Source organism: Podarcis pityusensis (assembly GCF_964106645.2).
Source record: "Podarcis pityusensis genome assembly, chromosome: 8".
NCBI lineage: Eukaryota > Metazoa > Chordata > Lepidosauria > Squamata > Lacertidae > Podarcis > Podarcis pityusensis.
The window spans coordinates 73,207,205-73,229,322 of record NC_138033.1 but is presented as its reverse complement, the minus strand read 5'-3'; the positions used below and the strand labels follow the sequence as shown (position 1 = coordinate 73,229,322).

At 46.4% G+C, this 22,118-nt stretch overlaps 1 protein-coding gene across 2 annotated transcripts in view; it reads left to right on the top strand.

Moving 5' to 3' along the window:
• Positions 1-19,475, top strand: part of PLEKHN1 (pleckstrin homology domain containing N1) — a 55,144-nt gene extending 35,669 nt beyond the window's left edge. The window contains exons 7-16 of one of the 2 annotated variants that reach the window (XM_081016087.1): positions 1,492-1,641; positions 2,584-2,664; positions 10,375-10,444; positions 11,011-11,165; positions 11,770-11,955; positions 13,113-13,382; positions 14,266-14,415; positions 14,768-14,992; positions 15,314-15,362; positions 16,856-19,475. In XM_081016087.1, the coding sequence (XP_080872213.1) occupies positions 1,492-1,641; positions 2,584-2,664; positions 10,375-10,444; positions 11,011-11,165; positions 11,770-11,955; positions 13,113-13,382; positions 14,266-14,415; positions 14,768-14,992; positions 15,314-15,362; positions 16,856-17,046 (1,527 nt within the window). In that variant the 3' untranslated portion in view covers positions 17,047-19,475. The remainder of the gene's footprint in view (positions 1-1,491; positions 1,642-2,583; positions 2,665-10,374; positions 10,445-11,010; positions 11,166-11,769; positions 11,956-13,112; positions 13,383-14,265; positions 14,416-14,767; positions 14,993-15,313; positions 15,363-16,855) is intronic. The other variant, XM_081016088.1, reaches the window with a different exon arrangement.
• Positions 19,476-22,118: the final 2,643 nt, after the last annotated feature.

Here is a 22,118-nt window from a genome sequence, read left to right as displayed (position 1 = left end):
TATTTATTTCCCTCGAGTGTCTTTTTAGGGAAGTCAGTCGACAGTGGGCAGGTAGCGACTGTCTGTGGCATGCTAGCCATACAGTATCTCAAAGTATGTTTCCCCCAAAATGTTCTAACTACAGTGAAACAGAAAATGGAATATATGCTTTTTAAAAAAGAAAGAGCGTAATGCAGTAATAATGGCAGATACACTTGGTCTCGAACGCCTGCCTGGATATCTCTTAAATAGTGAAACAGCTCAGATGCACAACTCACATCTACCAGAAGCATCTCTGCATTCAGAATTGTGGGCCCAGTTTTACAGAACACCCTCCTAGTTGAGATCAGACAGACTCCCTCCCTCCCTTTTGAACTTCTGACGCCCACTGAAGATCTTTTTTTGTTGTTGCTGTACCAGTAGGCATTTCAACTGAAGTCCGATTTCATCGTTTTAACTTATTTTTACCTTTTCTGTAGTATATTTCTTGTACGCAGCTTAGAGGCGATTGCAGTTTAGCTGCACATATTTTTTTAAAGTAAATAAAAAATGTAAAAACCAATCAGTTCATAATTTCATATCGCTTGACATCTATGATCCCTAAGTGGTTTATCTTAACACCAAAATATACTTACCACAAAAAATCAATAAAACAATAAATAAATAACAGAACGGCACATTAAAACTTTACAGTCTGGAGAAATGCTGCAAAAAATGTGGGCCCCCCCCCCCGTGGTGTTTAAAAGCAACCATTATTTGCGGCTGCCAAGCATGTTCCTGAGGGCAGGTGCCACCACCAAAAAGGCCCCACTTCTGCAGTGCCGTAAGGCCCAGAAGCTACAGCTGGTCAGGGGGGGAAATGCTGCAGCCACATTGTTGCTGGGGACAAACTATTGCCAGCCCAAAGCACCAGTTCTCAAAAGCTTGCCCTGGCTGACTATAATAAATCCTTGTATTAATTTGCAACGCCCTTAATGGCTTGGGTGCAGGATACCTTAGGGACCACCTGATCCCTTATATCTCTGCCCAATCACCGAGATCTTCTGAGGACCCTCTGTTAGCTATTCTCCATATCTCAGACACACAGCTTTTACTTCACCAGAAGTCTTGTGGGCCCAACTCTGTGGAGCTCCCTCGCAGCTGAGGTTAGAGAGGCCCTCACTTTGCTGAACTTCAGGTGCTGGACAAAGACTTTTCTAGCTCAGCAGGCATTTTAAGGAAGGTTACTGTTTTTAGGGCTGATTTTATCTGTTGTATTGTTATTTTTTAATTGTGTTCACTGCTTAGAGACTTGGTGTGATTAAAGCGGTATATTAATTGCTTAAATAAACAAGTTTTCAAACTAAAAAATATTATTTATTTGAGCTATTAGTATACCACTTAATCATGCCAAGTCTCTAAATGGCAAACTACGGATATAGTAGTCTTGCCGGCAAGCCACCCATTGTGCTCAGCACTGAGCCAAGGCAGACGGTTCTGTGTCCTTCATTGTCATGCTTCCTTCCCCTTTAGAACGAATGTAAGCAGAGCTCCATCAGAAGAGAGCAGCTGAGGTGGTCTGTGCAGAATGCCGCTGTGCAAGAGTGGAGAGGCACCCAGCGGGAGTCTCTAGGTGACATCCTTTGCGTCTCTAAAGTGAAGCTGCAACACTTGCCCTTTCAGGTAGGACCCTCAATGACCAAGGCTTCATCCACACAACACAGAGATTATTTAAGTTTCATCATTTTATTTTATTTTTTGCTGCTAGTAAATTCCAGTGATTGACACAGCTGATTGGTATAGGAGCTGTGGTCCTGCAAACTGCTTCCCTTGACAAACGTCAGGAATTTTATTATAACTGAAGAGCAAAGAAGCTGGGATTCTTTTGGCCTAGCAGGTTCAGGTATCACCAATCTGTTGTTTGTTTTCTTCCCAGAGGAGCCCAGGTCTTTCAGAAACTCCAAAAAAGGATTAAGGTCAGCTCCAGACTTAGGAGTTACATCCACATCATACATTTAGAGCAAGTTTTATACCACTTTAACAGTCATGGCTTCCCCCAAAGAATCGTGGTAGCTGTCATTTACCCGTCACAGAGCTACAATTCCCAACTTCCTTAACAAACTACAGTTCCCAGGACAGCCACTGCCAATCAATAATAATAATTTATTATTTATACCCCGCCCATCTGGCTGGGCTTCCCCAGCCACTCTGGGCGGCTTCCAAAAAAAATATTATATTCAACATAGACAATACTTATATTCAACATAGACAATACTGAGCTAGGGTCTGACTCTGTGTAAAGCAACTTCTTGTGTTCCTTTGTCGTAAGGGAAGGGCTGTGGCTCCACAGTAGAGCATCAGCTTTCATAAAGACAGTCCCAGTTTTAATCCCCTGCTTCTCCAGGTACGGCTGGGAAAAACTCCCTGGAGAGCCACTGCCAGCCAGTGCTGACAATATAGAGCTAAAAGGATCAATGGTCTGACTCAGTATAAGGCACCTTCCAATGTCCCTAATTCTGTATCTTTTTGGTACCTTCTGCACTTCTGGCTTCATCAAGTAGTTAGGCAGGTTGAATCTTCAATTTCAGCTCCATATGACCCTTGATCTTCTTGGTCTCTTAACAGGAGCAGCATGACCGACTACTGATCCTCTATCCTTCCACCCTGGTCATAGTATCCGAAGAACGCAACGGCCTCTACTTTAAGGTAGGAGCTTCTCCCAACACTCTCCACACCCCTGTACCGTTTATTTAATGTTGCCTATACTGAATAACATCTGTGTTATGTAATTAGGGCTGCAACCTGAGTTTAAAGACCTTTTAATCAATCCATACTGTGAGTTTTAGTCCGTCGGTCTGTTGCTTTTAAATTTGCAAATGGTTCGAAACAGTATTTCTGAAGCAAGACGCAGGCATCCTAGAAGACATCTTCATTCTATGTGTGAGGAAAGGGAGCATGCCTCTCTGAAGGCTAGAGAAGAGACTCTCTGAATGCTACTCTAGACTAGAGAAGAGACCCTCTGAAGAATATTAGGAGGGTGGACAGGGGAAGGACTAGACCATGTGAAAAATGAACATAATATTTTAGCTGCAGTTCATTCATTTTCAGCTTTGTATTCTTGTTATAAAAAAGCACACGTAGACATTCCGTTGTTGGACCCATAACCTATGTTTAAGGTGCCATTTAGCTCCTAGCTTTCATATCTCAGCTTCTAAAACTGCTCTGAGTAAAACCTAATTGAATACCACTTTTTATATCTGACTTATAGTAGAGTTGGAAGGGACCCTGAGGAATATGCAATTCAGGAATATGCAGCTGTCCTATAGGGCTATCCAGGCAGAGCCTTTGCCAATGGCCCCATAAGACAGATCAGCAACTTGAGTCTGTGGCAGAGGTGAAATGTGAACTGAGGGCTGCTATGCTCCACCTCTGCTGCTTCTTCTGCCCTGGCCTGTGCTTCCTGTCTGGTGAGCTGGCTTCATCAGCCTCTGCTCGACAAGTCTGCCAGCGTTTGTGTCCTTGGTTGTAAGTGCTCTTGGCAAAGGAAATACTTTGCCGCCACCTCCTTGAAAAAAAAGGGGGGGGGAGACCGAGGGTAAAGTTGGCCAACGTGGATTATATTTCCGTCCACTTGCTTGGAAAGCCGGCTATGGCTTCTGAATATTTGTGGTTAAGCTGTCTCGGAACCAGAAGGGCGATGGCTCCATTTGCGTTCCTTTGAAGCTGGAGAAGTGACCTCACTCAAGGCTCAAAGGCCAAGCCCATCTGTGGCCTCCTTCTCATGGAGGCAGTGTTGGCCTGGCTGTATCACTTCATACTCACAGCTGGAGGCATGTGTTGCTGAATGCTGCTCTGCATACCTACATCTATGTGGAACGAGTGTGGTATAGTGGTTAGGGTGTCAGGCTACATACAATCCGAGAGCCCAAGGTTCAAATCCTTACTCACCCATAAAGAACCAGCTACAGGGCTGAGGAAGACCGGGGTAAAGTCCTCTCAGGGGCCCTCTCCTCTGTCAGTGGGCCCTGGTGGACGGACCAGGCTGTGGCAGCAATGCTCGAAGCAGGAATTTCCCACAATTCCTCAGAGCAATGCTAGGCGAGGGGCATTCTGGGAAATTAAGAGTGGCTAGATCTCACTGCCTGGTGCTGCTCAGAGTGCCAGGCCATTTGTGGTGGTGGGGAGGACACACTAAAGGGGGGCACCAGTGGAAGCATCAGCAGTGGGGCCCTGGCAGTGAATTGGCTCTGGGTAACCCAGGGCTTATTTAGAGAGGCTGTACTAGGACCAGAAAGCTGACCGGGTGACTGGGTTGTTCCACCTCTGTTTTGATTTTTACAGTTTTACCCATGAGCATATTACTTTATATTCTGTAACTTTTAAAAATACATTTTTAGAAGTTTCTATTATAAATTGCTTTGATTTTAATGGAAAAGTGACTGCAGTTTAGAAACTAAATAAATCCGGAACATGTACCTTTAAAAAAGTAAATTCCTGCCAGGGGTCCTTTTCCCTTTGTTTCAGCAAAGGACCTTTATATGGATTGAATGCAGCTAAGCCCTGCTCTGGGTAGAACCATTGAAATTGATGGGCCTAAATTAGGGCTCATCCAGACTTCAGCTTGTCCCGCCTCTTTCCCCCAGGAAAACCTGTTCTTGGAGCAAGTGTCAATCAGGTTTTCCTCAGTGCTGAAGAGCGGGTTTTCCTGGGAAAACAAATCCGCTTCGATCTGTGCATATAAGGCACGGGAGAAGCCACTTGGTGCAGGACAAGCAGAAGGGTAGATGAGCCCTTAGTCATGTCCATTAACGGCAGCGGGTCTACTCTGAGCTAGACTAGCACTAGATGCCACCCTATGTGCCCACTCCTCACACTTGATCCAAGGCTTGTACATTTTATACTTCGGCATGCAGAACTGAGCTCAGAATGTACACTTGAGAGGATGAGCCCTTGGATTCAGTGAAGTCTTCACATTGCGTCTGGTTATAGGAGGCAGAACCAATCTTGAGATTCCTTTTAAAATAGCAAATCCTTACAGCGGTTGGGATTCTCTGATCACATTGCTGGGCAGTTGTTGCAGGGGAAAAAATGCCTGTGGTTTTGTGGGGTGTAATGTGCTAAGGTCCAACTGTCACGGACAGCTGGCTGAATTGGGTGGCTTCCCATTCCCTAGAGCCACCTTTGACTGCCTTCAAGGCAAAGCCGAAGACTGCAGGTACAAAGACATGATTTAAGTATTAAGAACATGAGAAGAGCCTGGCTGCTGGATCAGGCCAGAGGCCCATTATTGCCTGTTAATCTGGGTCCTGCTAGGCTTACATATTCATCACAACCCAGCAGTTGTATGTTTCATGCACACCGTAGGGCAGCTACGATGGGTCAGGCTGGATGGCACGATGCCATGTCTGTGTCTGCTCTGAAGAAGCTGCTCAGACCTTTGTGCACATACTTGCTACTTTAGATGGAGACCTTGGCATCACGATAAGAGGAACAAGAAAAACAGCTGTGACACCAAAACAGAAGTGAAAGCGTAACATGTTTTTCCAAACCAAGTGTGCCAAAGTTCTCCCCATCCTGTTCTCACAGTGGCCAACTAGAGCAGGATAGTGACAGAACACAAATCTCCCCATTTGTGATTCCCAGTAATTGGTACTGAGAGGCGTGCTGCTTCTGACAGTGGTGATAGAAACCTCCTTTGAAGCTAGCAGCCTGCATTCCCCCTCTTAGGAGCGTAAGAATATAGGAAGCTGCCTTGGTTCATCTGCCCTAACCCTGTCCAGGGTTTCAAACAGGGGTCTTTGTTTCCCTGCTGATCATGGAGGACCAAATCCCCACAGTAGTTGCCATGAGCCTTGCCCTGCTGTCAGGTTTGGGTTTGGGTTGGCAGGCCCAAGGCGGAGGAAGAAACAGAGCAGGACTTGATTGGTCAGAACCAGGGTCTGAGGAGGGGGCTGTTCCTGGTGTGGCAAGACTTCAGACACTTTGAATGGGAGAGCAGGGATACTGACTCCTCCCCCTGCCCTCCCGCAGAGCATCTCCATGGATGCTGGGAAGGGATGTGGGCAGCCATGGGAGGAGGCAGCCGTGTCTGATCAGGCGCCCAAAGAGGGAGGGTGCAGAGGTATTGTCACTTAGGACCAGGTGCCACCTCTACAGATGGGAGCAGGCTCACCCACCCCACAGGAGCGCTTGTCTGAAATTGCGCCATTCTTGCAAAGCAAGCATGTTACACCTCCTCTTTGAAAGGTTGGCTGGTTGGTGGGTGGAAACTGTTGGGACACCTTTGTTGCTTCTGTCTGGTTCTGAACATCTTGCCTGATTCCTGAATTGTGTCTGTTGAACTCTGTGTCTGCTGCCTGCCCTGTACCATTGCTTGCTTGATTAAGGATCTCTTTCCTACTTGCGCGTAAGAACCTCTGTGTGCGTGGGTTGGACATGAGGCCGGACAGTGTGAAGGGAAAGGACTGGAGCTTCTGCTCTGCATGTCAAAGGTTCCAGGTCCAGTCCTTGGCATTAGGAAAAACCCACAGCATGCTAAAATTTCACCGTGGGAATTTTTATCTGTGGCTGAGCAGCTTTGCTTCACCTTTAAACTATATGGATTTGGATGTGGGGGAGACCTGGGTGCATCCAGAGCCCATGATGCGACACCCCCACAACACAAGCAAGCTCACTGTAATGACAGTAGTCATCCAGTGGTAGCTGGTGCCTATGGGGCGGAAGGCAGAGAGACAAACAGTAGGTGGAGCCAGAGCCAATGACAGGGCGAGCCACCCCAATTGATTGTAAGTAAGCTAGCTGGTAGGCGGGGATTGGCGAAATACCTTATTTGTCCTAAAAGGCCAACTTCCACAGGCAGTCACGTCAGCCCTCTGTACTGTAGGATCTGGCTTTGTAGTGGAGCTTGATGCAGAGGTACAGCTGTGCAAACTTTCAGCTCTGTGTCGCCCAGTACATCATCCACCTGTGATGCCACTTCAGGAACTTGGCTTTCCAGGGGCATGCCTGGGCTTGGCATCGCCCTTCTGCACATGAATTCCTCATTCCTGCCCAACGATGCTGGAATCCGGACCGGCTTTGTGCATTGCCAATTGAACAGAAGAAAGAAAACAAAAAAACTAAATTAGGTCACTTTGGGTTTGGTGCAAGTGATGGTGTGTGCAGCAATGAATGGAGTCCACCCAGTGTGACTAGACACCGAGTACTTAACACTTCCCATAAGCAAACCCCAAGTGCAGGCAGCACCCTCACAAGAATCTAAGGAGAGCCTTAGCCCTTTGCAGATGTGTCCATGTCTTTGCAGGCCTCTGCTTCCAGATCTGACACTGCGCTCGGCCTTGCCCTCTTGAGCAGCCATGTCAGGCATCCTATGAATGAGGTTTGCCAGGCTTGCGCCACATCTGCCCTGGGAGCTAGGGCTGTCATTGAGGTTGGAGGGAGGCTCTTGCCTTTGCATGCCATGGCAGAGAACGCCTCTTGCTCAGCAAAACCTGTGCCAACCAAAGCCTCTTGTGGGGCAGTGAGGAATCGCCAGGGCTTCCTGGATGTTCCTGTCAGAGCAAGCTCCACGGACTGGCTTAATTGAAGTGACACACCTCAGCAGGGAATGGTTTGTTTTCGCAGGGGAGGCAAGGATTCCTTTGAGGTCAGGGGTGGCACCAGAGAGGTGGGTGCAGTTTTGGGAGGGCAGGAGATGCCCTGTGGACAGATGGGTACCCTCTGCCTCTCCCTAAGACACTAGGCGCTTCCATATGACAGCTTGTTGTGGACTCAATGCTGCTCATGCTTGCAGGTTTTTTCTCAACAATCCACACAATGTAATTTCAGGAAGGGCTGTAATACAGTGGTAGAGCACCTGTGCATGCAAAATGTCTCAGGTTCAATCTCCAGCACCTCCAGGTAGGGTTAGGAAAGACCCCTGCCTCTATTCCTGTATCCCTGCTCAGTTCTGGAATGGCTGTTTTAGTAACTGAGCCACCTCCAGAAATCCCTCTCGCGTATCTTTCTCTGAATATGCCTTTCACCTCTGTCTTCCCCCTGGCTTCTGCCTCTTGCACAGACACACACGTTTGTTTTGTTCAGTCTTCATGCAGAACTTTGGTCTTTCCAAGATCCTCGTCTTAACTGAGGTCACTTGGAAAGTCAGACTTGAGTCCCCCGCAGCCGTTATCCTGAGCAAACTGTATCGGAGAGTAAACAATGTTTGGGGAGCATCTAAAGCTGGGAAGATGACTCAGGAGTTTCGGAGAACAAAGTGCAGAGAGTCTATCTGTTGCAACTGTTTTTTTAGGTAAACACACTAGCGAGACGTGAAACAAATTGTTGCAGTGTGGGGTGCTTCTGTTAAGTGTGCCAGTCAGACGTGACCTTTTTTTGGATACTAAGAAAGTAAATCAGAAAACCTCCCCACCCCACTGGAGGGCTGTCTAGTCCATGCACCAACAGTTGCATTCTGTAACCTGCATAAATTATGCAAAGTAGTGACCTTGATTTGCCTAATTCTGTTTGTGTTTGTCAAAGGAAACAGCTAAACATTAAAGCCACCTCCCTCCCTAATCCCTCTGAGGCTGCATTATGCATTGTCTAAGTGTCCGCATATTTTCAAGTAACAAGAGCCAGGCCGTTGGATCAGCCCAGTGGCCCATCCAGTATCCTGTTCTCATGGTGGCCAACCAGATGCCTGTGGGAAACCCACAAACAAGAGCTGAGCAAATACCCCATACCCTTCCCCCTTGCCCACAAACATTCTTTGGCTACTGAGCATGCTCAGTTCTCTTTCAGCTGTTTTAGGGATTCTCTTCGTTTAAAAATACAAATAGATCTGCAAACATTGGCGCTCTCTCGAACGTCCTGATAGGCTCCTCTTGTATGCGCGTGTTTCCTTTTTGACAACATAGAATCAAGACATAGAGGCCCAGCTTTTTAAGACTATGCTTCGGAGTAGAAGCATTTAGATTTGTTTTTATTGCCTGTGTTTATTATTAGATAACATGGGCAGATAACTTCCCTAACTGCAAAAAGTCTGGAGTGTTTTTTTTAAAGGTAGATTTGTTGTTCTAGGGAGACAGAGTGCTTCAACTCATAAAATGCCCAAACCAGTATGCACCAGAATTCCTCCCATAAAATAGTGACTGGAGGCACTATCATGGTGCTTCTGGATGGCCTGTTTCTTGAACGTTCATCTTGATTTGTTTGCTCAAAGCTTACATGGGGGTTAAACTATATTTGATTTCTATTGAGCATTTGTTCTGATCTGTTTACGGGGCAGTTGTATGAAAACAAAAATTCGTCCTGGGCCCCTTCAGACTGGTGGGGTTGTTTTTTTTGCAGGTGTATTCCATAACATATCATTGATGCAATAATAGCGCATTAGTGGTAGATTTATACAGGACTGCCAACGCATCATTCCACTTTATTAGATTATCTGTGATGCTTCCCCAATGTTAGTGCATTATTGCTCTTGCGCTATAGCACAACAAAAGTAGGACAAAAAACAAAGTAGAACTTTTGTGGTATAAAAAATTACAGGATGCCAGCAGGAAGCTATGGGGCATGCAGTGAGCCCACCCCAAAACTTTAGTAGGCATAAGTAGTGCTGGAAGCAAGGATCGCATATAATCACCAGGATAACCATGTGCATTCATCACGATTTGTGCTCAATAAAAAGGACCTTGGCAAAGCCCCTTGATTCCTTTGCAGGGTGCTTACACACCTTACTGGTAAGAACATAAGATGAGCCTGCTGGATCAGGCCAGGGGCCCATCTAATCCAGCATCCTGTTCTCACAATGGCCAACCAGAAGCCCGTGAGAAGCTTGCAAGCCGGATATGAGGTCAACAATTTTCTGCCTACTTGTGATTCCTAGCGACTGGCATTCAGTGGCGGGCAAAGCATAGTCATTATGACTAGTAGCTATGGATAGCTTTGTCCTTCCCCACATTTGTCCAATCCTCTTTTAAAGCCATCTAGGTTGGCAGTCAATAGTGCTTCCTGAGGGAGAGAGTTCCACAGTTCAGCTGTACACAGCGTGGAAAAGTCATTCACTCATCTCACAGTGTTCCATGTATTTCCCTGTCACTTTCCAAACCACAGTCTGTTGTCCTAGCGCAATTAAATCCAGTTAAACAAAAAACCATGCACACAGGGTGCTTTAATACGCTTTAATTGCTCGATCCTAATGTTCTGGTGTGTGTGCAGATCTCTCCTGTAATATACTGACAGTCTGGAGGCACCCATAGTGAATCTCCTCAATCAATTTTTAATTTGCCATAGGCGAGTAACGTGTTTTCCAGTTTAGTTCAACATCATTTGCTTATTTATTTTAAAATATTTCCAAGGAGGAAACTCAGGCTTGGTGTGTGTTAATTTTTTTTCTTTCAAATTTACTAATCCCCACCCCACCCCCTCTGCCAACAGGGAGAACTGCCTCTGAATGCAATCCAGGTGCAATTTGAAGAAAACGAGAAAACATCTTTCCTAATAGAAGGTATGCCACAAATCACAAGCATAGAAGTGAGAAGGGGATTGTTTGATTCAGGCGGAGGAAGTGGCAGAAATTGTGGTGCCTTAGACCATAATTAGACCAAGTCATTGAAGGGACACTTCTCTACAAGGAAGGATTGGGGGGAAAGCAGCATTCGAAAGAGAATGAAGAAATCATAGGCTCCATTCAGACTGTGGTTAAGGAAGCTTTAACTATGGTTTGTTCTAATGAAGTAGCAATCCAGAGTCAGAAATCATCAAGGAGCCGCTGATCTTGCTCAGCATTAAAGCACATACATACATAAAGCACACGTTACTTTGCATGCAGAAGGCCCCACGTTTAATCCCCAGCGCCATCTCCTGTTAAAAGGATCAAACAGCTGGTGATGGGAAAGGTCCTGGAGGCTGAGAGGTACTGGAGAGCATTGCCAGTCAGACAGGACTGGGTTAAGTGGGTAAATAAAGCAGAACTTCCCAACAGTGCTTTTTGAAAGGAGCTTGCAAACCATGGTCCGGTGTGACATCCCGAGCGAATCACGTTCAAGGCAATGTAATTTATATTCCTTGTAGGCCGTTTAATCAACTCCATTCGGGTGATTTGCCCCAGCTATGACGATTACCAAGAATGGCTGTACTGCCTTAAGACAGCTCAGTTCCGTAATGCTGATTCCTCCCTTTCTGGATCGGAGAGCTTCTCAGGACCAAAGCCACACCACCTGGCTCAGGTAAGGTTCCACAGACCCCCGCTTGCTTAAAACAAAACAACCTATGCAGAATACTTAGGAGCTGGCTGTTTCCCCTTCCATTTATTGTGCACTAGCTACTGACCCGCCAAAGTGGGGGCAGAGATGATGTAGTTGTTCCAGTGGTTGTGTCGCTTTTGCATCCTGCAAGTGTCATACCATTCCGTGGGAGTCTTTGAGAGCAAAAGTGGTCCCAGATCTGTGTGGGTTTTATTTCTTCATCATGCCAATGTGTGACAGAATGGGCATATGGGTGGCCGCTGTGAGAACAGGATGCTAGATGGGCCACACTGACCTGATCCAACAGGGTTCTTCTTACATTATTAATTGTGAGAACTGTCTTTCACGTTTATCATGCACCATTCCTGTTGCACTTTTCAGTTCGTTAATTGCACTTTCCCTTAACAACAGAGGTAGATTGTGCCAGATAAATCCATAACTGGGTAGGATTTGAACCTGGGTTTTTGTTGCCAGTAGCCAGCACTCTGTCCTTCTGTATCACATTGGCCCAAAGAAAGTCAGCTGTAACTTTGCAATGTTTAATAACCGAGAACCCTATCCTCCTCTTCCTTGTTTGTTGCTTCAGTTCTCAGGAAGCGGGAGAGGCTCACTCACGTCTGATGGCCGAACAAACTCCTGGGCATCAGGAGGGAAGGGGGCAACATCCACACACCACTCCCAGAACAGCGCGGGCTCCCTTTCCGAGAGGCAGTCGTTTGGTGTGATGCCAGAATGCCGACTAGCTGATGACTCCCAGGCTCAACCAGTCCGGGTAGGTAAAAATTTTGGAAATTAGGTGCCCAGATAAGCTGCAACATGAAGTGGTTTTCATGCCACCTCCTTTATGAGCAGGATCCTTGATGTTCAGGATCCTGGTTGAATCCTGACCACCAGGGTTTGTATATATTCTGTGACAGGGGGCAGGATCTCTAACATAGTAATCCTAATTCTGCATCAAGAAACATTAAATTCTGAGAATTCAATAAATTAAACAAATTTGCATGGCTTTCTCTTTTGTTCTGGTTTTTGCTTGGGAGAGTTTGCTGTACCCTTTTTGGAGTCTGCTAACAAGATTTTTGTTTAGGCAAGCCTCTCCAGACATGCAGAATATTGACATGGATTTTAATCAGGCTTTTAGCTTGTTGCTGATTTTAATAACTTTTTTAAAATGTTGGTTGCTTTTAACTATTTTACTCGTACCTACGGGACCGCCTCTCCTGGTATGCCCCACAGAGGAACCTACGGTCTGCAAATAAAAACATCCTGAAGGTCCCAGGCCTCAGAGAGGTTAGGCTGGCCTCAACTAGAGCCAGGGCTTTCTCAGCTGCGGCTCCAATCTGGTGGAATGCTCTGTCACAAGAGACTAGGGCCCTGCAGGACCTGAGATCTTTCCGCAAGGCCTGCAAGACAGAGTTGTTCCACCAGGCCTTTGGTCAGGGCCCAGCCTGACTCCCTCCTCTGGCAACCTGCACAGAATTTTGCTCAACGGTTGCCATTAATTTGATTTTAATTAATTTTTATAATGAAATGTTTTTAGAATGTTGGATTATTTGATTGTTGTTAGCCGCCCTGAGCCCGGCTTCGGCTGGGGAGGGCGGGATATAAATAAAATTTATTATTATTATTATCATTATCATTTCATTGTTGCGTTATTGTTGTAAACCACTTGGGGTTTTTTACAATTAAGCGGTGTATAAATCTTTTAAAATAAAAAAACAGGCCAGCATAAATTTAATGAATAAATGTTTAATAAAACTAAACTAAATGACACAGTGAGAGCCAGGACCAAAGAGGAAGTTACAACAAGGAGATATAACTAGGAGACAGGACAGAAGAACATAATCCATCATCATCATGTTGGAGGAAAATGCACATAACTGGAGCTTGGTTCTCAGATAAAAATCACATGATTTCTCCTTTTCTTCTCAGTGTCCAGGAAAGCCAGTCTCGACAAGCACAGGGATGCCAAAAGCTGAGCTGAAAAGGAAAGGAAGCTCTCGAAAATCCAAAGGGAAATGTGGGCCACTGGCCCAGCAGCCACAACCCCACAGCCAGGATGGGGAAAGGAACCATTTCCAGCTCATCCCAGAGCATCCCAGTGGAGAAGTCCTTTCTCCAGTGTACAATGAGCCATACTCCGCCGTGGTGCAGCAACACCACCATCCTGCTCTTCCCCCGTTGCATCTGGATGTGAACAATGTAAGCGACCAGGAGAAGGGACCGATGTTCGAACTTCCTCCATGATGGCTATGCTCTGCCTCCACAGTCAGAGGCAGCAATGCTTCTGAATGCCAGTTGCTGGAAACCACAACAGGGGAGAGTCCCCTTGTGCTTGGGTTCTCTTGAGGCTTCCCCACAGGCATCTGGGTGGACAAGATGGGCCATTGGCCTGATCCAGCAAGCTCTTACTTTGGTAGCAAGGAATTGCAACTCAGAGGCAGGACATGTGCCAAGGTCCAGGCAGGGCTGGGAAAGATGTCTGCCTGAAAACCTGGGGAACTGCTGCTAGTATAAATCAGAGGTTGGGAAGTTCATTTTTAAAAAGGAACTAAGTCTAGTTCAAGGGAGGCTCAGAGGTGTGATAAGGGAGAGGGCTTTACAGTTGTGGCTGTCTGTGGAATGCTGTCCCCAGTGAGGCCCACCTGATGCCTTCATTGACATCTTCTCAGCGCCAGGGAAAGACATAACTTTTTGCCCCAGGCCTTTGATAAACTATGATGATGTTGTTTTGTTAGTGGTGTGCTTCCAACACTTCCTTTCTCTGTTACGAGGGTTGTTTCGTTCTGTTGTTATGGCGTGATACATTTATATTTATGTTTAAAATGCGTTGTAAGTCACTTGGAGACTTTCAGGTGACAAGCGACTCGTAAGTCTAATTCAACTCTCAGGCCTGAGGTTCTCCCCTTCTAGTACCAGTAGTAATTTTATACAGCTTCTTCCCGTGTTCCAGTGCTTACATCATAATTCCCTGCATGCACTGCATTGCATATGATTTTGCAGGTGCACTAACCTTTCCCTGGAACCAATTTCTGCTCAAGTAGTGAGGCATCACATTCATTAACCTTCTTTTCTCTTCCTGTAGCTGCCACCGTGGAACTTGCGAAGAGGAACTTGCCCAGCTCCCACTAACCTGGAGAACGTGCCTCTGCCTTCCTCCCCTATGTACGCTGACCCTTATACACCAAATTCCCCTTCTTCGCACAGAGCAGGAGACCCCAACTTCCTTGAAAAGGTATTGTGCACGTTAAGTTGACAGTAGATCCCTTGAAAAGGTGCCCCAAAGTTTAACAAAGGAACCCCCAAATTGTGTGCTGTGAGGGGAAAGCCACCAGTGTGACATAAATTGAAATAAGTACAAGCTCCTTTGAGCTTAAATAAGTATTTATCTGTAGAAGAGCCATCCCCTCACTTTTCTGCGTTAGTAACTTTTCTCGAAGTTCTGTTGGTAGAGGAATTCCACCTGCATCTGGAGGGCCACAGGTTTCCCACCAGTTCCTTAAACAAAGCTTCATGAGAGGTAGAGTCAGACAGAATCTCCTTGGAATAACCAGCTAAATATAGCCATGTTTCCTTTTCCTTTGAAGTTCATGAAACACCATGGAAAGAGCTCCTTGGAGCAGCAGAATGGCTACCCAGCCATACCTGTGTCTGTCCCTGTCTCCCAAAATCCTCTGGTGCAGAAGAAGAACTCCCAACCTCTGCCTGACAACCATTGGCAAGAGCAAACGCCTCAAAAGAGATGCAACATGCCTGAGTCCATTTTTAATTTCTCAGTGATGCCTTCTCCAGACACCGATTGTTTGACCTCAGTGAGTACAGTCTAAAGGGGAGTACTCCTTAGTGCAGGTGTGGGGAATCTGTGGCCTTCCAGATGTTGCTGAACCACAACGCCCAACTCCCATCACCCTTGGTTTTTGGCTATGATTGCTGGGGCTGATGGGAGTTGTAGTTCAGCAACATCTGGAGGGCCAGAGATTCCTACATACCTCCTTTAGTGTGTTTGGGTTTTGCTAACTCCTGGGTTACAGGTTATTAAGATTTATTTTCTCTCTGGACTCCATCTGCGTTATTTAAGTGACATTGCTAACACCAACTTTATGTTTCTCCTCTCTTCTCCCTCCACCATTCAGAGCACCTTATCACGGGATGAATTTCTGACAACTTCCTTGCTGCATTCAGGTGAGTCCCAGGTTTCTTGGGCTGTCTCACAATACAATCCCAGCTCCAAGTACTCTAAAAAAAAGAATACATTAGGGTGGGGAACTTTTTTTCCTCCCGAGGAGCGCATTCCCACCTGGGCAACCATGTGAGAGCCACATGCCAGTGATGGGTGGGACAGAAGGAGCAAGGGAACAGAGCAACGAACGAGCCATATGGTTTCTACGCATAAGAAGCAATTTTTGGAGCTCAAGGTAACATTCAGGCCAGACAAAAGCACATAGGGTGTGAAGCAAGGCCAGGAAGAGGTGTGGCTTGTGGCAAGGGGGTGTGGCTCAAGGTTGAGTGTCATGGGGAGTGTTCCGATGGCCAGACACAAGGCTCATCCACACTTCCATTTGCCTGATGCTTTCCCCCAGGAAAACCTGTGGCTTAGCGCTAAATCAGAACAAACCACAAGCAGGTTTTCCAAGTTTGCCAGTTGTTCCGCTTTAATGCTAAACAGTGGGTTTTATGGGAAAAAGCAGTGGGGCAAAGGCAAAACCGCTTGGACCTGTGCCAAGAAAACACAGGATAAGTGGAAAATCACTCAAACAACCTGTGCTTTTTAGTCAAGGGACAAGCAGAAGTGTGGCTGAATCCAGAGTGGCTATTTACGCCCCTGCTTAAAACTCACCTATTTACACGCAGGTTTTACCTAAAGGGTGATCTCTGCTATATTTAATGTATTAAGCTGATCTACTGATTTATTTATTTTTTTACTATATTTTGTTTTACTGTGGATCTTGCTGTGACAATTTTCTCGTGGTGATGGTGGCGTAGAAATCCTTGCAAATAAACAAAACAACATAGTTTAGTTGGGTTTTAGAAAAAGGGCCACGCACCAGTCAGTCCTAAAAAGATTCCACAGAGTAGAAAGGTTTCCAGAGCATGTCTAAAAAGGAGGAGGCAGCTTGGTGCATCTCTCGGGAGGGAATTCCACAATTGTGGGATCTGTATCTGTCAGTCAAACATTTGCTAATGTCAGGCCAGAGGACAAGGTTTCCGAATCCCAGCTTGGGCCTCAAATAGGTGCATTTGCATGCAGGTTTAACTGTGGGTTAAACCACAGAGCCTAGGGCTTGCCGTTCAGAAGGTTGGCGGTTCGAATCCCCGCAACGGGGTGAGCTCCCGTTGTTCGGTCCCGTTGTTCGGTCCCAGCTCCTGCCAACCTAGCAGTTCGAAAGCACGTCAAAGTGCAAGTAGATAAATAGGTACCACTCCGGTGGGAAGGTAAACGGCGTGTCCGTGCGCTGCTCTGGTAGTCATGCTGGCCACATGACCTGGAAGCTGTAAACAGGCTCCCTTGGCCAGTAAAGCGAGATGAGCGCTGTAACCCCAGAGTCGTCCGTGACTGGACCTAATGGTCAGGAGTCCCTTCACCTTTACTTTACTCCTTAATAGGCAGCTCCCCGTGTTTGTGTCTAGATATTATGTCTAATTCCTGTGCCTCAATTTATCCACTGCCTCTGTAGATGAAAGCCTCAGAACGTACGACCTGCCCGACAGCGGACGAGAGCGCCTCGACTCTGCCTACCACGATTATGCCGAGCTCCAGAGTTTCCACAGCGACTTCAGTTACGACAACATATGGGAGACCGAGGCGAAGGGCTCGGGTTTCCGACGGACGGTGCCAGTCTCTGACAACGAGATCTACCATTGCTGAAAGGGGCGGAGGAGAGGACTTGAGACCTACCACTGCTTAAAAGGGGGTGGGGGTGATATGAAGCACTGAGGGCAGCAACAAAGAGCTTCAGAAAGAAACATGGCTGCCTGCCTCTCCTCTGCTCCTCTTACTTTTGTTGCTGGGGCAGTATAAGGATTGGAAAATTGAGCTCAAGGCTAACCAGGCTCCTCTTTTTTAAAAAAAAAAGAAACAAAATGCTCCTCTGGAAGTAAGAAGTTTTTGTATCCTAGAGAAGGCAGTGGCCCTTCCTGTTACTTGTAGGCACACTTTTATGCTTTGATTTGTTCCTTCACTTCCTGTTGTGGTGCTATGAGAAACAGGTCTGGAAAAGGAGCCTGGGCTTTCAGTGAGAGCATCCCACCCCCCCATCCAATCCACTGTGCCTGCATTTGTGGACTTGCAGTTGGGACACTGGACTCTTGGTAATGGCTATGAAGAAAAGAATAATAATAATAAAAAACATCGGCCCTGCACTCCTCATTGTTGCAGCTGGTGGAGACCGAAGCCCACATTTTTGCATCTGACCAACGAATCTTGCCATTTTATGCAAGAAGAGGAAGAAGAAAAGTCACTTGCTAGCTACGACAATTTTTTGGAGGGGGAGGGGGATGTGGCAAGAGAAGTATTATGAAAACAAGGGAAATGCTTAGTCTAAAATGAAGGTGTGCTGATGGGTATATATAATTGAAAATGTTAAACTGCAACACCGGCAGATGTGTGCATCAGGGAATGGTACTGACAGCCACTTCCTATCCTCCTGATGCTTTAGTGCTTACCAGGAAAACCCAGACCTCTGCCTTTTTGGAATAGCATGTTCCACAATAAGCAAGGAGGCTGTGCCTCCCTTGATCATGTGCAGAATGTGCTTCATTCGCAACGGCCACCTGGGAAAGAAGAGGCAGAGCTAGTTCTTGCCTGCCTAAGACCCATGTGGGTGGAAGACGCCCATCCAATGCCCAGGTGAATATGCCCTGTTCAGATGTTACACAGTTCACTGCTGGGTGTTGCACCTCCTGTGTGCCTGCAGCTTACAGCGTTGTGCCAGGACCTCTTGGTTTTTGCAGCACTGCAAGTGAGCAAATTTCAGAATAAAAGGTGGTGGTCATGTCTGGACCACCAGTGCCAGCACTGAGGCAGATAGTCACAGTGGTCATGCAGGGAGAGGAACTGAGAAGGCGGGTGCTCTGGTACTCAGTTGAGAGGTTTGCTGGGCCTGGCGTGGCCCCCTGGAGCCTCGGGGAGGAGCCGTGTGGTGAGCAGCGATGGGGGACCACTCTGGCCTTCCTGGTGATGTTGAGATCACTGGGAGTTCTGTTTGCCCAACAGCATTTGGACAGTCCAAGCAGTTCCCCATCCTTGCTTTAGAAAAGAGTGCTTTTGCATCCAAAGGAGCTGGTGTGGGCTTGCATTTATCATTCATCCCAGGCTCCAGTACCAACTTGGTGGGACAGACAAGCTCTGCAAGGCCACAAATCTTCGGGTTCCAAATTCTGAAACCCACAGCAGGGACCTGCAACCAATTAGGTCAAGTCTGCTTATATTATTATTTATTATAAATTGCATTTATACCCCACTGTTCCTTCAGGGAGTTCAAGGCATGCCATGCCTAGCCCCTCCTTTCATTGTCCTAGCAATCCTGAGTTTCAGTGGCCTTTGTGACTGAGTGAGGATTTGATCCTGGAGCTCCCAGACTTTGATCCAGCACTCTTAACAATTAAAACCTCACTGGATGATTTATTATGTTGTGGTGGTACCACATCAGGAAAGGGCCTGGTGTGTCTTCTTTACTTGAACTTTTTATATAAATAAATAAAAATAAATATTACTTTAAACAGACGGCAACCAGCGAAGTTTACATGTAGTTTTTGTTTGTTTGATGTTTTATTTAATATGTAAACACGGGTGCCTTGGGGCAGTGGGAGAGGAAGAAATGCTATTCAATTGTGTGATTGTTGACAAAACTCTGTGGAGTGCTCCTGGAACTGCCTTGCATCTTTCCAGCTGGTCCAGAGTTACACCAACTTGGGGATGCTTGTTTCTGTACAGTATTTGAAACCACAGGTCTCCTTTTTTTTGTATTTTCAAAGAAGGGGTAGCTTTAGACCCAGTGAGAGTAGGTTTTTTTCCAAAAAAAATAATATTATTTTTACAAAGCAGAAGTAGGAGCACATAAAAATACAGTGGGTGTCAAAACATTCAGGGCTCAGACCACAGCTGCATTAGACCCATTTTCAAAGATTTTGCGGAGAGGTTGCGTTTGTGTGTTTGTATATGTGTGCGTGTGTGTATAAGGAGGGGCGAGGTATTGTAGCAAAGTTGCAAATGTAATGGATTTTACATGCTGTACAGTTCTCTTGACACTTTCTTGGAAGACCATACTGCTAATAAAGTTAATATATGTAACAGTTCATAGCTTTTTGCTCCTTAATTTAACTTGATTTCATGGAGAAGGAGACTATTGGTGACTATGAGCAGTGGTACCAATTTTATGATGATAAGTCTTAGCCGCTGGACTGGCCCCATTAAAGGACCTTATGGTATATGCTAAAACATTTCAAACCCATGTTGAATCTCAAAGTACAGTACTTCCCAATTCAACTCACACCTGCAGTAGAGGCCTAAATTTATGGCATGACATCATTAGAACTGGTTTGAGTTCCATCTCTCACATCTCCTATACAAATAAGTACAGGTGAGGCAATAGATTTCCCCAGAAATCAAAGGTGCACTGACTTGCTGGGGAAACCTAATATGCTGGGATTGTGTTTCCAGGTCACCTAGTTTTAGATTACTATCACTCCTGCAATCTGGCTTTTTGAAGGGTGGAGACAGATCTCAGGCACAGGCTGTAAAATACTGTATTTACTCAAGTCTAATGCGCCATCAAATCTAACACACACCTTAATTTTCACAATGTAATTCAGCCAAAAAAGGGTGAGCATTAGATTCGAGTAAATATGGTACATCTTGCAGGAGCGTGTATTCAAACTTCAGTGCCCTTGATGTTAATACAGTAGTACAGTGGGATCTGCAACCAAATTTTGAAGTGTGAAGTGCACGCACGTGCGCGCACACACACAGGTCAACATCTCATGTTCCCTAGTTCATTTCTCCATTGGGCTATTATTTGAGAGGGGTGTCTTTTTTTTAAAAGGACCCCCCCTCCCCCAAAAATACATTTTTAATTTTGTACACCTGCAAACCTGGGAATCTCCCATGCTCAGTGCTACCTTTCTCTTCTGCATGGGTGGTGCTGTTCTGGCTATGTAAGAAACACAGCACTTGCTGCTCCCATCCTGGAAACAAAGGAAATTGCTATCCAAAGGAATGGGTGTGGCTATGCAGATGAGGATCTGCTCAATTCCCAGCTGTTGCCCTGGAGTTCTATGGAGCACAGTAAACAGACTGCAAGGGACGCGGGTGGTGCTGTGGTCTAAACCACAGAGCCTTAGGGCTTGCTGATCAGAAGGCCGGTGGTTCAAATCCCCTCAACGGGGTGAGCTCCCGTTGTTTAGTCCCTGCTCCTGCCAACCTAGCAGTTTGAAAGCACGTCAAAGTGCAAGTAGATAAATAGGTACCACTCCGGCGGGAAGGCAAACTGTTTCTGTGCGCTGCTCTGGTTCGCCAGAAGCAGCTTAGTCATGCTGGCCACATGACCCGGAAGCTGTATACTGCCTCCCTCGGCCAGTAAAGCGAGATGAGCACCGCAACCCCAGAGTCATCCATGACTGGACTTAATGGTCAGGGGTCCCCTTACCTTTACCTAAGCAGACTGCAACTTGAGGTTCTTGCAATTTATGAGCCCCTCCACCGTAACTACAGGCATTTTGCTAGTTCTGCCCCCCCCCAAAAAAGTGGCTTATGGAAGCACCAATTAGGTACCCAGTTTTGGATTGGCAACCCAATCCTAAGATCTATGTATGCACCAGGGTCACCCTTTCCCCTACTTCTACTCTCAACTAGGGTTTCTGCTTCCCAAGCACATTTTTTAAAACCCACACACTTCCCTTCAGGCAAAGGTGGTTGTGTGACAAACACGGGTGTGTAGCTCTCTGTGGCGGCGAGTGAATACAGGAGCTGGTGAGGTGATGGGCAGGGCAACTAAATGGGAAGCAGAGCCAGGCAGCCACTGAAGGAAGAGCTTTTTCTGGCTTTCTCCCCAAATCAGTTTAAGACCCAGCTACTGAAGAGAACAGTTGGACACCTGGAAATTTCACAGTTCCAGGAGCCAGCCTCAGACAGCTAGTTATACCTGTGGCTTTTGAATTCTGGGGAGAGACAGAGAGAGGATATTACAGGGAGTCAAATGAAATGAAGTGAATGAACCTGACTCTATGGGGGTCAGGACTGCTGTGTTCTAGCTCTGGAAGTCATTGGTTTTCCATTGGTGGTCCATACAGTGGTACCTTGGGTTACAGACACTTCAGGTTACAGACTCCACTAACCCAGAAATAGTACCTCAGGTTAAGAACTTTACCTCAGGATGAGAACAGAAATCATGCTGGCGGCGCAGCAGCAGCAGGAGGCCCCATTAGCTAAAGTAGTGCTTCAGCTTAAGAACGGTTTCAGGTTAAGAACGGACCTCCGGAAAGAATTAAGTTCTTAACCTGAGGTAACACTGTACTTCTGAGGTAGCAAGCCTATGTTTGGCCTGGCCTCCTTCAGACAATAGCTGGGGGATCACAGAAGTTGGTGCTTCCAGGGTGGGATGAGGGAATTGCTTCATATAGGTCCATGGGCATAGCCAGATTTCATGTTGTGGGGGGCAGGCTTCATCTTGTGGGGGGACAGAACCTCAGTCAGTTAGGCATTATTTTTTTATTTACTTGATTTAGGGGTGGCAGCTGCCCTCTGCCTCCCCCTCCGGGCTATGCCCATGTATAGGTCGCAGCCACATTTAACACACATGCCTCCCCCCCCCCCAGGAATCCTGGGAACTATAGTTTGTTATGGGCACTAGGAATTGCAGCTATGTGAGAGTTAAACTGCAGTTTCTAGGATTCTTTGGGGAATAACCATGCACTTTAAATGTGTGTTGTGGATAGGTGGTC